This window comes from Manis javanica, chromosome 6 (assembly GCF_040802235.1).
Source record: "Manis javanica isolate MJ-LG chromosome 6, MJ_LKY, whole genome shotgun sequence".
Lineage (NCBI taxonomy): Eukaryota > Metazoa > Chordata > Mammalia > Pholidota > Manidae > Manis > Manis javanica.
The window spans coordinates 7,045,551-7,061,500 of record NC_133161.1 but is presented as its reverse complement, the minus strand read 5'-3'; the positions used below and the strand labels follow the sequence as shown (position 1 = coordinate 7,061,500).

At 42.3% G+C, this 15,950-nt stretch overlaps 1 protein-coding gene across 1 annotated transcript in view; it reads left to right on the top strand.

Annotated features, from left to right (window-relative positions):
• CNTNAP2 (contactin associated protein 2) overlaps window positions 1-15,950 on the top strand; it is a 1,951,112-nt gene that overhangs the window by 1,784,394 nt on the left and 150,768 nt on the right. The window contains exon 19 of the mRNA XM_073239854.1: window positions 14,184-14,420. Within this exon, the coding sequence (XP_073095955.1) occupies window positions 14,184-14,420 (237 nt within the window). The remainder of the gene's footprint in view (window positions 1-14,183; window positions 14,421-15,950) is intronic.

Below are 15,950 nucleotides of genomic sequence, written 5' to 3'. Positions count from 1 at the left end.
GTCCCCTCTAATTAGTTCTGTCTTGATCCTTGCGTGGGGTCCCTACCGGCTTTGCAAACACTAATGGAAGGCAAAAGCACAAACAGCATTTTTAAAGAGTTTCAAGGAGAACCTCTCATTTGCACACATACTTTAAGATTAATTTTCTCCAGAGCCGGCCCATTTCAGGATCAACTGACTACTAATCTCAAGGAATGGTCATAAATGGAATGCTCTAAAATTGTCTTTGAATGTCAAGACCCAGCAAGGGAAACTGTATTTTGAAAGCACTGTTCGAAAGTCTCATGTCTTAATTCCAAATGACATAAACCAACCATTAATAATTAGGCTTTTCTGATTCGTGATATGGCCAGGCGTGGAGGAGTTCACAGCAGCAGAATTGGAATGGTGCTGGGGGGTTGTCTAGAAACTTACCACTCTCTGGCATGGGACACGGGATGGGAATGTTGCTAAGCTGCTTAGGAGCAGAATGGTGACTGGCTCCTTGCAGGGCCTTCCAGGGAAGTCTAGCAATGACAACGTGCACTGCCCACTGGGTGTCTTCCAGCATGTATGTGTCACTCACATACTCACACAAGAATCCAACAGAGAAGGTAGTTTTACTAGACACATTGTACGACACAAAAAACTGATGCATAGAAAAATTATGTAGCTTGTGCAAGGTTATCTATCTAAGAGGCAGAGCAGAGATTTGGATGATTTAGCTCTAATGCTCATCCCCATAACCACTGAGCTGTGATCCTCTCCAGGAGGAAGTAAGCTTCTCTTTCAGCAAAAGGCAGGGAGCAGCCACTGGGATGGTGAGAGCAGGCAGTGCACAGAGACGCATCCATAATCCAGGGGAGTCTGACAGCTTGCACCAGAATCCAGAGCCAGGGGAGGGATGCAGGGAGAGGCTGCTAGAGGGGAGCCTAATTCCTTGACTGCACATCCCTAAAAGGGGAAAAAAAAGTTAAGCAGGAGTCCCAATTTACATACCTTCATTTATGTATTTATTTATAAATGTGATACATGTCCTACTGAACTAATGATGCATGTCATAAAGCCTGCACAAAGGGAAAATGTATTCTTTTACCAAAAGCTTACCATAAATTCTCTTCAAACAACATTCACTTGTACTAGCTCTGAAAATGTGTATCCCTAACCAAAAATACATTTTTTTAATATTCTGGGTCTAAGTTTGTATTCTGAAATTTATCTGAATTTCTTGATCTAGAACCCAGTTTTCCTGGAATTATCCCCTAATTGTATAAGATTGTTTATCCACATATGGATGACTACTTGAAAAAATAAAACACAAGACCTTCAGATAACCCTGAAACTATATGTTAAAACAAAAACAATATAAAGAGCCTTTTAAAAGCCTGCAGCAATACCCAAAGGGAAAAAAAAGGTCACCCAACAAGAAAAAAAACTCTCTAAAACAGTTCCTTTAACTCCCAAAAACAAAGCCAAATGTCAATCCTTTCTTTTTTAACATTTTTCACAGCAAAACAACAGCCAAGGTACAAAATAAAGCACTGGACTTCAATCTAAGCTATTGCCAGTGACAGAACCTGTCTCATTCAGGGCAAAGATTTATTTTTCTAATCATAGCAATAAGTCACACATACAAAAAGAAAAGTTATATTAAATTAAAAGAAAGCATTTCCACAATCCTGACAGGCTTGAACCCTCTGACAGCTCCTCATATTCCATCAGCCAATTACTGTGGAATCGTTAAAGCCAGCTGCCTCCTGAAACCAAATCTACTGGGAAAAGGAGGAGCTTAGTAAAGCTGCTTAAACATCTCACCTGAAAAGCCCATTTAAAACTAGGGTCCCTGTCAGGCACGTCTCCAGGTTCTACTCCACCCTGCACAGCAAAGATTCGTCCCTCAGGTTCCATTTGCATGGCCATCACTTGAGTTTTCCCTGAAGCTCTGGAAATACTGAAAAGGGTCATTTCCATCGGGAGCCCCCGGAGTCTGAGCCTTCATATGCTTTTCCTGCACAAATCCCAACCTGGCAGACACTGTAAAATGAGACTCCAGACTTCAGTATGACTGGGACAATATCAAGTTGGCTGATAAGACTGGTGGCAGGTGGGTGGGAAAGGGGTTGACCTAGGCCATGGTCTGCTACCAAAGTCACCACCCCTGGGGTGGCAGATCACAACCTCTGTTCTATTTCTTTTGAAACCTCGGGTTAGGGGAGGGTAGCCCATTGTAGTTTGTCTTTGAGGTAACACGTTGGGCAACTGGCAACTACCCAAGAAGGAAAAACATCTGTGAAAGTGTTCTATGAAGATCTTAACTCACCAGGCATCTAATACGGATTATGAATGGCCTTATGTGCATTAAGTGACTCCTTCCCTAAGGGCTTTATTGGGATTCTTCCTAAAGGTTGAGGAAAGACACTGTCTGCAACAGTCCCTTTGAAGTCTTCCAGACCAAAGTGACTACATCCCTACTTTACAGCCATCAGGCCGTGACCGTAAATGTCCTCCCCAGGTGGTGTCATCCATGATAGTTTTGGGGGCACATTTTGTTTTTACTTCTGTACTCTACCTGGGCCCAGCTCTATACTAAAGCAAAGGTCATCATTTCAGGTATGTTCTTGTTAAGCAACAGAACTTTCTGGAGAGCATTCCAGTCCTACCCTTGTCTTACTAGGTGGTTAAAGCTCCAGAGAGTATTTGTGTCCAAGGTGCTAGTTAGAAGATGTGGCCCTGAATCCACTGCTGCTTAGTCCTCAGTAGATGCTCAAGTGAGAGAAAACTCACTTAGGGACACAGCCCATCAGCAATGCCGTCCACACGCTGCCGTGGGGAAGCGCTCTTCCCCTGACAGGCAAACCTTAGCAATACTGATATCTGAGCCCCATCTGCAAATTGATGAGCTATGAGAACAGGGAGGCTGCTGAGGATGGAGTGGAGTGAACAGCAATGGGAGGGATGGAAGGAAACGAGCTGATGGAATGTGGGTGGGAAAGGGAAGAGAGGCCCAGATTATGTAGGGTGGTGGGTCATGGCAGGGCTGGGCTTTTCCTCAGGAGCTGGAGCACCATTCAAGGCTTTTGAGCAGAGGAATGAAATGAAAGGGCATACATGATAAAATGATTGCTCTGGCTGAAATATCCTCTCTTTCCATTGCATCACTTAAGCACAGAAAAACACAAAACAGGAAATAATTTTCCAAGCTACTACTCAAATGTCTGAAGGAAAGACGCAGTTAGGATTCTAAATGCCAGAATCTTCCCTGTGTCATCTCCTGATCCTGAAAGAGGTACGGAGAAGCACACCGGAAGCAAGTCCTTCGTTCCTTAGGCAGGTCCTAAAGTCATTCCCGGAGTTTCTGATTGAGCGGCCCGGTCAGCATCTGTGTGGGTAAAGGCTTCCAGGATGATTCTAATGCACATGTAGAAACCACCCCTCCACTTCTCCAGAGGCCGGCGAGAACAGCTGACATGTGCAAACGCTTTTATTTTCCCTTCTTGTGCTCTGTAGCTGTCTGTCCAGTGTGGTGCGACTAGCTGCCCGTGGCCATTGAGCGCTTGAAATAGAGCTAGTTCAAACTGAGATGTAAGGGCACAACACTCAATGGATTTTGAAAACAAGAATGGGAAAATAGATATAAAATGTCTCGAATTCTATGCAGATTACATGTTGAAAGGATAATATTATGGATATGCTAAATTAAATGCAATATATTACTGAAATTAATTCACTAGTTTTTTTCCTCACCATTTTAATGTGGCCACTGGAGAATTTAAAAACACAATGTGGCTCACATTATAGTTCTACTGGATAATCCTTGTGTGAAACATTTCAAAGACTCCTCTTACATAAGGACCATAGTCTTCTGTCTACCAAACCTTCATAACACACCTACCATCTACCACTCTCTATGTAACTTTTTTTTTTTAACGAAAAATGCTAGATTGCTTTTTTAGGTCTTTCTTCCAGGTAAGGTGTGAGTAGAAAGTATTCAAAGACAACACGACAGAGTAGTTAATAGCAAGAACTTGCTGGCTGTGTAACCATAGGCAAGTTATTTACCTTCTCTGAGTTTCCATTTCCTCAACTGTAAAATCTGAATAAAAACATGTACCTCAAGGTACCGTAAGGCCAAATAACATAGCGCCTAACTCTCCATAAGTGGTAAACACTGCTGTAATTGGCTCTGAGACGTAGAGAGAGTGGGGAGGCACCCTAGATTCAGGTGGTGTGACTCAGTGTGAGCAGCGACATGTCATTCCCTGCATCAGCAGAGATGCAGAAATGCATCATTTCCTGACTACTCCTGAGCTTGCCCTCTACCTCTGTCATGCGATTGGAAATAAACTCTCAAAATCACACATACAAGTATTCAAATACAAGTATGAAAAAAAAAAGCAAAATGTCATTGAGAAAGTGTTTTTGATTATCAGACTGGATTGCCATGTGCCTTCGCTAAACATCATGACTTTAGGGAAAGGCATACGGATCTTTCCAAAGCAGCAAGATAAAGAAGAGATGGCCAAAGTCTCCAACATCCAATGCACCAAACTGTTTTATTAGTGAGGTTTGCTTCATCTTGCTGCTTATGTCTGACCTTAAGTCCTTCTGCCTTTTGACCTCATAACTATTATCTACTAATGTGCATCAGCCTCAAAATATTTAATTTAATTTTTGCACCATTTTGTACCATTTCTTCCAATTGCCAAGCACAAAACTTCCTCTTTTTTTTAACTTTATGACTGAATTCATTAAGCCAGTTTGTCTTCGGAGGCTTTCTTTTTTCCATAGACTTGGCAAGGCTCACATAGTTGGTTCTCTGATGCTCAGGAGACATCCAGTTAAGCCAGAGCTGGTTTTGCATGCAGCGAAGCTTCCCACCCTCCTCCAGTTGGTCAGCTCCAATTAGAATGACGTCAGGGATGGGTGGGCAGCATGCATTTGCAATTGCCATCCATGCTCACCATTATTTCAGGGATATATTTGCAGACATTTCTTTATACTTGGGACTATTAAAAAATGAGAAACTAGAAAGGAATGATTTTTTCATGCCTTCCTCAAATTATGGTACAAAAGAAATGGCAACGACAAAGGAAGCATTATAATTTAAAGACGACATAGGCAGCTGTTGAGGTATGTTTCTAGAAAAGAATGTTACAAGCAGAAAAGGCAAATAACTAAGCTAGGAACAAGGACAATCTCACCTCCTGAACCAAGGTCCTCTGCATTACACATAAGATCGAGCCTTAAAATACCAGAAAGTGCCCTCAGACTGAACAATTGGCCAGGTATAGAAAGGAGCATAGTGTCTTTTGAAGAATACTTAACCTTACCAAGTTTAAGGCCTTCCCCAGTCAGCCTCTCTGCTCCTACCAGGAGTTGATTTCACAGTTCCCTTGTGAAAGGAGTGATCCTGAGCAAACCCTTAGGCTAACTGGGTCTCAGCCCGTCACTAAGCAACAAATGCTTTCTGGCAAACCATATTGAGGAGTTCCAGAAAGTGTGAAGTGTGTGTGTATGTGTGTATATTTTCAGAAAGTTTCTATGTAAATATGCATGCATATATTTTTCCCCAGGACCCAGGAAATAGGTGTATGTACACAGACACACACACATTCATTCTCTGGAAAACCATTTTGAGGTTGATCTGGAGAGAGAGAGGCACACTATAGACCCATAAAGAAGGCTTTTTGCAAGTATTTTTAATTTATGTCACAGAAGAATCCATTTTTTTCACACAACAATGAGTAAATCTATCCTTTTCCCACAGATGTGGTACCGAGAGAGGCATGCTTGAAGAATCTGCAGTAGAGGAAATGTTTCTAATAGAAGGAACAATACTAAAGTAAAATTGTAGTTGTCATTTTTGTAATTGAAGCTGTCTTCTCACTCGAAAATATTATTTTCATTGAAGTAGGAAGAAAAGAGGTTCTGGCATGGGCCCCACAATGTTGCTTCCCAGACAAATTACAAGCATCCACATGAAAACTTCAAAAGGGTCCTCACCGTGGTGGGGGCGCAAAGGATCTTATCCGTTAAGGCCTTTGTAGTGATGCAGCAAAGGAGAATCCTAGATTCATTCTTTCTCTTCTCCTTCCTTCCTCCTCTTCTCATTTTCAATTTTCTCCTTTTCTCTTTTTTCTACCAAAAGGCAAAGCATAATAACTTTTTGATGACAGCCTCATTTTCAGGAACTCTGGATAATTTATCATCCTGAACTTACATTTTTCCAAAATGTACTGGTAGCCAATTATTTCTTGGTTTATTTAAGGTGAATCTCTGCGTTTTACCCCATATTTTATCATCTTTGCAGAAACTACCCTTAAAAAAGTTATAAAGAGTGATACAAATACATTCTATTATTTCTATGGGAAATAGAAATAATAGAATGGTGGGAACTATAACCGAAAAAAATGTGAAGATATCCAGTCTGACCCATGATACCATTGATTCATTCATTCATTCAACAAGTACGCATTAAATGCCTACTCTGTGCCAGGAACTGTGCTGGACTCTGGAGACACAAAGTCAAATAAAATACAGTGTTTGCCTGCAAGAAACCCTTGTTCTTCAATATCTATGTATGCAAACTACCTACTTGTAGTTTAGTGTGAGAAACACTTAGGAGTTAATGTATTTTGAATTTATTTCAGAAAAGAATCACTGTTTAAGTCTAGTTCTGCAGAAACAAGTGATAACTAGTCCAAAATAAATCTAGGGGTCCCTGGCATACCAGAAAGGCAGGCTGCCGCTGGGATGTGCAGACTCGGAGTGAAGATGGTCCTTGGCCTGCTAGGGCAGCCTTGGCCTGTCCATTTCTTGGTCTCTGTATGGAATCATAAATAGTTTTAAGTAAGCAGGTACTGTGTAACCCACCTTCTCAGTGTCCAAAAACCCCATGAGGCCTCAGATAACTTTACTGGGATTAACCAGTAAAATTGCAGTTGTCGGTTTTATAATTGAAGCTGTCTTCTCACTCGACATGAAATAGAGCACCATTATCTCCCAATATTTCACACAATCATGCCCCACTCAAGAGAGCAAATTCAGGTGAGTTCCTGTAAGTCACTCTGTGTTTATGTTAACCATCAAAATCATCCACATGATTCCACCTCCCATTTGATGAGTGAGACTCCAGCTTTTGATCGTCAACCCACATTAAAGCTGCCTATACAGTGTGGCGTGTTCTCTAAAGATGGCAGAGGGTTTGAGGGTGGTTTGTGCTGATCGAAGGACCACTCAGGACTGGGTTAGAACATTTCCACAAATCACAAGGTTTAATTAACATGCCAGATAAAGTACCACATAGACAAATGGGTGAGGTAAGAAGGAATAATAAGCAAGGCTATAATCTGTAGTTCCATTTACCTTCCTTGATCAAGGAAAATAACTCATTTCAAGAAGCAGCCCTGCTTTTACTATAACAATCAGCCAATGAAAATGGCTTTGGATTTCAGGAAATATATGCAAATGTCTGAAATCCTACAGTCATTCAGGACTTTAAATGTGGCTTTCTTTAATCAAAATAGAAATTGCTCTAATATTAACAAAGTTTATCATAAGTAATAGGACAGTGGTGGGTTTTCTGGTTGTTCTTTTCTATTAAGGTCTTAGCTTGTAGAGAAAATAGAATTTCATTACCGTAAAGAATAAATTATGATTTTATGTTTGCAAGTAATAAACAACCAGTGGTTATTTGGTAACTAGTTTCCTTTTTAAATTTCCAAAGAAGAAACTGGTAAACAAATCACTTTGTGGCTTTCTATGAAAACAGCTGTAACTTGCACAAGCACAGCTGGGGAGCGCTAAGGGCATGGGCTTGAAGTCTGGAAAATCTGTATGAGCCTCTCCTTGAGCGAACTATTCTCACCAGCCTCAGTTAGCTCATCTGTAAAACAGGGATGATAATATTTCTATTCCAGAAGTGTTGCTGTTGAGTAATTTAAGTAAATAAGGTAATACAAGAAAATTGCCTATGATAACTGACACATAGCAGGAAATCAATAAAAGCTCACTTCCTTATAACATGTAAATACATATCTGGCTCCAGTTCAGGAGTTTACTCACTGAATCAACAAACTTTCTACAAAGGCCTCTTTTTACTAGGCTCTAGGGCTACAACAGTGAATTAAAAACAGCACTTGTTCTCAAGAACCTTTATGGCCAAGAATTCTGTTTGGCTAGTCAGGTCAGCTGGGCAAAGAAAATATGGAATGTTCAGCGTTAAGTATAGAGCTAAAACGTAGCAACTTGCTTTGTATCAACAGAATGGGTAGAAACACCCTCCTATCTGGAAAAGAAACAAAAACCAAGTAATTACATAATTCTACAAATAAATAATTAAACAAATAATTTAATTCCCCAAAGTCACTGCTTCCTGGCAAACTACGAAGCTAGCAGAGCAGAAATAAAATGAGAATGGGGCATTTGGCGACAACTTTATCTATTAAAGCTGTTCAAGCAATTGACCAATCTGTCAAAATACGTTCTAGTTTACTAAGCCAATAAAAGGAAGAAAAAGGAGTAAAAATTAAGAACATCTGTTAAACTGTAAGTCACTTAATTCTTTTGGCTGTATTACTCTAAACGCATCTCATAACACTATCATTAATAAAATGCTATTTTAATTAACAATAAAATCTAAGTTCATGGGATGGCATTTCTCAAGAAGCCCACTTTACAAAGGGAAAGAAAATGAGAAATGTCAACTAAGAAAGGTCAGTGTGGACCAACGAGTTGAATATGTATTCCGTTACTTAAAAAAAAATTCAAGTTCAGTTCAGCTCAATTCAACAAATATTTATTGTGTTTTGGCTGGGGTCAAGGCTGAGGTTATAAAATAAAGGTCTTACCCCCAAAAGCTCACAATCGAGTGAGCTGCTAGGTGCATGAATAAGGCTCTCACCTCCCGACCTTGTCTTCCTCAGGGGCTCCCCCTTCCCTGCCCTTCCCAGTGCGGAGGAGGTGACGGTGGGCCCACTGTGTCGCCTCTTATTTGCAAACGCTTTCTACATGGAAATATATATATGCACACATATATACAGCCTCAAAATGGTTTTCCCAAAACTATTTGTGGGTGCATATGTTTTTGAGTTTTTTTCCAGAAATGGGACAATAGTGTTGTATTAGTGTAATAATGTTGCCCTGAGGACATCAGCTTGCTCTCCAGTGGTTCAGGAATTGGTCTTTATGTCTATATCACACTCTGTATGTATCACACAGAGGAATGTGGTGAAATGTTACAAATGAGGGAATCTAGATGTGTAGGCTATGGGACTTCTTTGTACTGATCTTGCAACTCTTCTGTAAATTTGAAAATATTTCAAAGTATATTGTTCTTCTAAACTTTCTAAAAATAAGTGACTAAAGAACCTTCATAGCCCCCATCCTGCCTTCCTTTCCGGCAGCATCTCCTGGCATGGATCACCCCACATTTAGTATCAGGGTGTACCCAAACCCCCAGAGCAGCAGTCCTGAACCCTGCCAGCCCACTAGAGGAATATGAGAAAAGGGTGAAATTTGCCAACAAGCAGGCCTTTCCCCAGACCAGTTATACCAGAATTTTTGAGAGTTCGCCTCAGACATATATATTTTTTTAAAGCACAGCCAAGGTTGAGGAGCTTTGACATAATTTGATGATCACCACTCTTCCGTGCCTTTGCTCATGCTGTTTGCATGCTCGGCGTGCCCCCAGCCTGCCTCATCCACATTGCAGATTTATCAGCACCCAACTCAGAGCCACCTTCTTAGGAAAGAAATCCAGACATTGCCACACCCCACCCACAGAAAGAGCCCATCTGTCTCTTCCCCTGCTATTTCTTTCTACACATTCTGTTATTCTGGGTCGCACACCGCATCCTGACGACATGTTTGTTCTCTCTGCTGACCACACATGGGCTCCTGCAGAGAAATGCCTTCATTGCGTTTGCCCTGTCATCAGCCTGGGCCTTCCCTATGCTAAGATTCCAAGGAATATTTACTAAATCAAAAACAAACAAGGTTACACTTTCTGGACCAAAGTTGTAACAAATTGCACAGAGGGTTCTGAAGGAGGCCCCTCGACACTGCATGTGGCAACGAGGGACGGAGATGGCACTTGCAGCTGCTGAAGATGACTGAGGAACAGAATGGAAGGGCAGGTGAGAGAAGGAGGGGAAGGAGTCCACGTGCGAGAAGCAAGGAAGCCAGTGTGGCCAGACCTGAGGAGTGTACGCAGACAGCTAGGGGCGCAGCAGAGAAGGGCCAGGTCCGCATGATGAGGGTGACGTAGGTCAGCCCGGGAGGTCAGTGGCATCTAGCGCAGAGCCTAGCTGCACTGAGCATCTCAGTGTATCCATTTTGAGTGAATATGAGTGAGTTAATTTTTATCATTTTCCCTTAAACTTTGCCACATAGAGTCATAAAATCTCATTAAAACTACTCACCCTCTCCCCAGAAAAAGTCATACCCACTTACTTTTGCCTGAAACTTCATAAGATTTACAGGTTCTCTGACATGCATCCAGTGACACCCTCCCCTCTCCTCATGATATCCCAAGTCTTAGGAGGGATGCAATTTAAGTTTAGGAGCAACACTGCTCATATAAGGAAGGTCACTCTAAAAGATGGAAAATAGGAGATCCATCAGCAGACACCCTTTAGGGAGTGTCTGCAGTTGTCAGTGAGACCTGAGTGCCTGAATAAAGGTGTGACAGAGGACAAATTCAAGGGACAGTTATGAGGCCATGGAGACAGGGATCAGGTTGACCCCTGGCTGTCTGCCTCTGCGTGGCCAGACGGATGGGCTGTCACTCATCAAAGTGGAGCATCCAGGGAGAGGAACGGATCTGCACACAATCACGAATTCGGCTCTGTATGTCTTGAGTTTGAGTTTTCCAAGGCAGAACCAGACGGAGCCTCCCTGCAGAAGGCGGCGGGTGGGGGACGATGGAGATGAGGCTTTCAAGGAGCGGGGTTCAGGAAAGACCGTCTGGCTGAATGTAAAGCCTCGGTGTTCCAACATTTTCAGCAGAAGCCAAGGAAGAAAAGCCAGGGAAGAGGACTGGCGAGAAACATCAAAGACAGAAGGAGAACCGGAGAGTTTCAGAGGCACCCAGCGTCAAGTCGGCCAAACCAGGACAGAAATTGTGTATCAGCTTGGTGATTAGGAAGTTCCTGGTGATCTCAGTGAGCACAACTTAATCTCATGAATGGAAACAGATAAAACCCCTGAGGGTGTAAGAATGCAGACTAGAGGGCTTCTGGAATTTTCCCTCTGAAGGGAAGCCTAACTGGATCCCTGAGCAGCATTCTCACCTTGACCAGTTCCTCCTTATAAAATCCTCTTCCCTTGGCTTCACTGGCCCCACGTGTCCTAGGGGCTGCTCTTCACCACCCTGCAATGAAGGAGACTTCATGAATACTTCAAAGAATATGTGAAAATGACTGCTTGCTAGCCAGAGGAAGACACAAGTTCAAGGGAGGGTTTCTTTGAGATGGGAACGATTTAAAGCCCGCAGCAATTAAATGACTTGCCCGACCGGGGGCATAGAGCTAATTGTTGGCAGAGGCAGGACTAAACCCGCACCTTTGACTCCTGCCCTCCACGTGGACCACATGATGTGCCTCAGAGGACATGTGCTGTGGTGGGGGCCTCGTCTCGCTTGCTTTCCCTGAAACGTTCTGATCTGTTGACTGCCGTATATGCCAGTAATGCGTGTTAACACAATTTCAGAAGCATGCCCCCTGGAAATTCTAGATGCAAACTCTCTTCCTATTTAAGACTCGAGTAAAGTTGTTCAGTGCTACTGGCTCCTCCACTCCAAGCAAGAAGGGCCCTGGGCTCCTAGTCAGTCAACATAGTCCATCTAGCTTATTGATGTGTTTAAAGTGATCTACCTGACACTTGTGTCCCTTGGGCAGCACATGCCATTCAGACTGAACCTGAGAGATTTTTCTTTGACATTTTTTCCTTTGTGCGGATTCAGACACTTGAAGCTTATTACATAGAAACTGACTTGGAAGTACCCTGGCCTTTAGAAAGAAATGGTGAGAAAGTTACAATACACAAGTATTCACTTAGGAAACAGAACAAATAGAGGTGAATGTTAACCCATCCTGGCTCCAACATTTTGAGTCCAAAATGATTAGAGTAAGTGGAAGGAAACATCAAACAAACAGAATAAAAAATTCAGAAGGGAAATTCAGAGAGGTGTGCTTTGGGGAGAGAGGGTAGAGCTTGCCAGTGTAAGGCTGGGAGAGAAGCTGGTGTATTTCAAGAAAGTGGGGCCTTGGGAACACAGCAGGAAGCACGTTTAACCAGGGCTGGCCTTGCAGATCACCCTGGAAGGGACCAGCCCCGTGCAGAATTGGGATGCAAGCAGAAGAGGGTGTCCAGGTTCTCCGGGAGCAGAGCTGGGTAACATTCACTTACCTTTATTACAAGATAATTCATTACAAAGCAGCTGACGACAGTGACCATTCTGGGCAATGGATTTCAGCCATGAAAGGTTTAGTGACCAGGAGGCCTGTGCCTCTGCTAGTGCAGTGGCTGCTCCCCAGGATCACAGAGTAGCTGTGCAGAGCTTTCAGGATCCGGGTAGCTGGGAAGAGTCAGAAGAGAGCTTTGGAGGGCAGCAAGGGGTTTATAGCAGAAGGTAAAAAGGAAGCATTCTGAATCAATACTTTTTGGTCACTTAGTGAGGAATAATATTATTTAGGGCTTATTAAATGAGTGTTATTTTAATTATTCATTCAGAAAGGATGGAAGTATTACTTCCCTAAATGATATTACACTACCCTGGTTTGGCATTTCCTTAAAACTATCCAAAACAGTGAATTGACAGCTGTGAATTGACAGCTGTAAATCTGCCACTGCAAAACTTAAATGGTTCACTGCGCTCCCGGCCCTGCTTTAACAGTTGGTTTTATGACCTGGTTTCAGACCCAACACTTTCAAGCATGGTATATTCCTTCCTCCAAAACTGACATGAATCCATAAAGCTTTATAACAGCAACTCTAAAATACACCACGAGTATTCTCTGTGGCATATTTTTGGTTTGTTTATCTAAAATCCTTAGTTTTCCAAATTTCCTTTCATGATCTGCCTTGGAACGATCATCTGATCTTCGCCTCTTTGGCTGAGAAACGCGTAACGTCTCCCCCTGACGGGGCTGCTCAGCTACCTGCTCCGCCAGGTACGCCAGCCCGTCTGCTTGTGGAAGGGCATGTGCACATGGCAATTAAACAGTAACTCTGCAGACCAAACCTTAATAGGGCGCCTCAGCCTTTCCCGGTGAGTTAGGAGGCAGCGTTAGAACACGGGGGTCAGGGGGCAAACGATGGAGGAACTTGCGGCAGGAGCTCATCTGCTAGGAAGTGATTAAAAACCAGGGAGCACAGATTAGGCCACAGGAAAACACAGGTGCATGGCCTGGGACCTTCCTTCTAATTTCTTATAATAATAATAACAATAGGTACTACGTATTCTGTGCTGATTTCTTTACATTTTCTTGTGTAATTCTGTTATCTTCCTTTCACATATAAAATACTGAGGCCTAGAGAAGTTGGTTGAGTAACTCCCCATAAGGCCACACAGCTAATCAATGGGGGTGCCAAATCTGAGCCCCCTTCTCTTTCCCTTCACGTCTTGGGATTGAACACCATCTGCGAAGCCTCCAGGCCCGAGCCGGGCGTCAAGGGCGTTCCTGTGTGAACATCCCAAACATCTCCAGGCTCAGCGAGGAAGCCCCTGAGCTCCGTCAACTGGTTGTTCAAGTCTTAACGCCGCTTGTATTGTGAGGATTCCTCCTCAGCCTTAATTAGTTATTTGGTCTGAGAATGGTACATGAAACTTTTTCTGGTATGATTTAATTTTTACCATTTTTTTTAATTGTACTACCTTTTTTACTTAATTTTTACTCTTAATTTTTCCCATTTTTTATTTTTTACTTAAGTTTTACTATTTTTTTTAAGTTTACAGATCTCCTTACTCTGTCACATGCTTTCTCTTCTTTTTTTTTTTTCTTTTCTGATTGATTGTGATGATAAAGTAAGGTCCAGCTGTGTAGAAGTGTGCCCAGTCGATGCCCTTCTGGAGCCAGGGTCTGCCGTCCATGAACTGCCTTAGAGGCCACTGCAGAATTAACACCCTGCCACATTGAATCTGTTGGTGCTAGCAGCATCAGACTTCTCCTCATTTCTCAATTTTTCTCTTCTCTTTCCAATAGATGTTGGTGCATTTTTTGAAGAGGGGATGTGGCTGCGGTATAACTTCCAGGCGTCAGGGGTCAGTGCCAGAGAACCGGGCGGTAGGTCCGAGAACTCCCCGGAGCAGCAGTCCGCGCCCCCAGACCTGGCCCGTGAGGAGGTTCACTTCAGCTTCAGCACCACCAAGGCGCCCTGCATCCTCCTCTACATCAGCTCTTTCACCACCGACTTCCTGGCGGTGCTCATCAAACCCTCCGGTAAGGACAGGGATCCCCAGCCTCCTCCATTTACTCTCGGGTGAACAGAATGTTCTAGCAAGATTGTTACTAGATCATTCTTGGCTTGTCCTTTATTCCCCAGGATGTTGAGCAAGTCGTCTAACCTTCTTTAATGTCATTTTCAATGTGAGAGCCAAAAAAGCAACTTGCCCACTGAGTGCCTTATAGACTGTTACAGAGGTCACATTGCGAAGTTCTCTACAAGGCTCATATTGCATACATACAAGATGGCTTCTTGTATGTGATGATGATTTTTCATTCCTGTCAAATACATATATTCACTTCTGTACTAAACAGAGACGAGCTTTGAAGAGGTAAATTAATTTAATATAAATCAATGGATTATCCTGAAAGAATGTATGAATTTTCAGTAGAAACAGAAAACTGAAGATGTTTTCATTCCTAAATACTCTCAGAATTTTACATCCATAAAATATCTCCCTGGCATAAGGGTTGCCTAAAGCAGGAGTGTATTTACACTTGTAATATCTGGGACCATCTTGATCTCCAGAGGCACATTGAGCCAGAGAAGGCCAGTGAGGCCAAAACAGGCATCCTGGTAAGAGTATCCACTGGGCTTGGACCTCGGAGAGAAGTCTAGGCAGTCCTGAAATGTAGAAACATGCCAGACATTGAGAGGTCTATTTCCTCTCTGAAAGTGTGAGTTCTAAGACACTTAAGAACTAAGTTTTAAGACGATCATTTTTTACCACTAAAAATAGTTTTGATGTATCAAGGAGCAAGTCTTTCTCCTTCATTTCCTGGAGGAATTACATGGGCTGAAAATGTGGAGGTTACCTTGCCCATTGCCTACATTTTCTTGTTTGTCAATGCTTATTCAGTGCTGTAGCATCTTCAGGATCAAGTTTTTCTTCTATGGGAGCCAAAAATTATTATCATTAACCCAAGTCAGCTTGAGTTTTAAAACATAGTAAATTCTGAAACTTCTTCTCTGGGCAATGCACTATTGCTTAAAAAGATGGGTAGGGGAGTGGTGTTTGGGAGATGGGTGTCCTCTCGGATTTTCCCTTTCAGAAATTATTCCCAAAGAAATAAGCCAAAACACAAAGACATAACATGAAGATGTTCATCATGGTGTTATTTATGAAAACAAGAATTAGGAAGGACCTAGAAGTTCAACTTCAGTAAAATGGTTATGAAATGAGGGAGTCACCATTTTACGGGATATTGTGTATTCATTGAGAATATTGATGGAGAGTTATGGGGAAAAAATTTTATGTAAAATACTGCTAAACCAAAAAAAAAAAAAGCAAGACTGAGCCTTCACTGTACAATATCAGCTTAGCCCTGTAAAAAATATGGATAGAAAAAAAGAGCAATAATGTGAGCACAAAGTTTCTATTTGAATTGTTGACTTGTTCCTTCTAATACCCTTCTATACATGCCAAATTCTCCCAGTGACCAAGTGTCACTGTTCTAATCAGAAAAAATAATTAATAAATCAGTAAGTGAGGAAACAGAAGAAAAACATTTATAACCTCTGCTTAC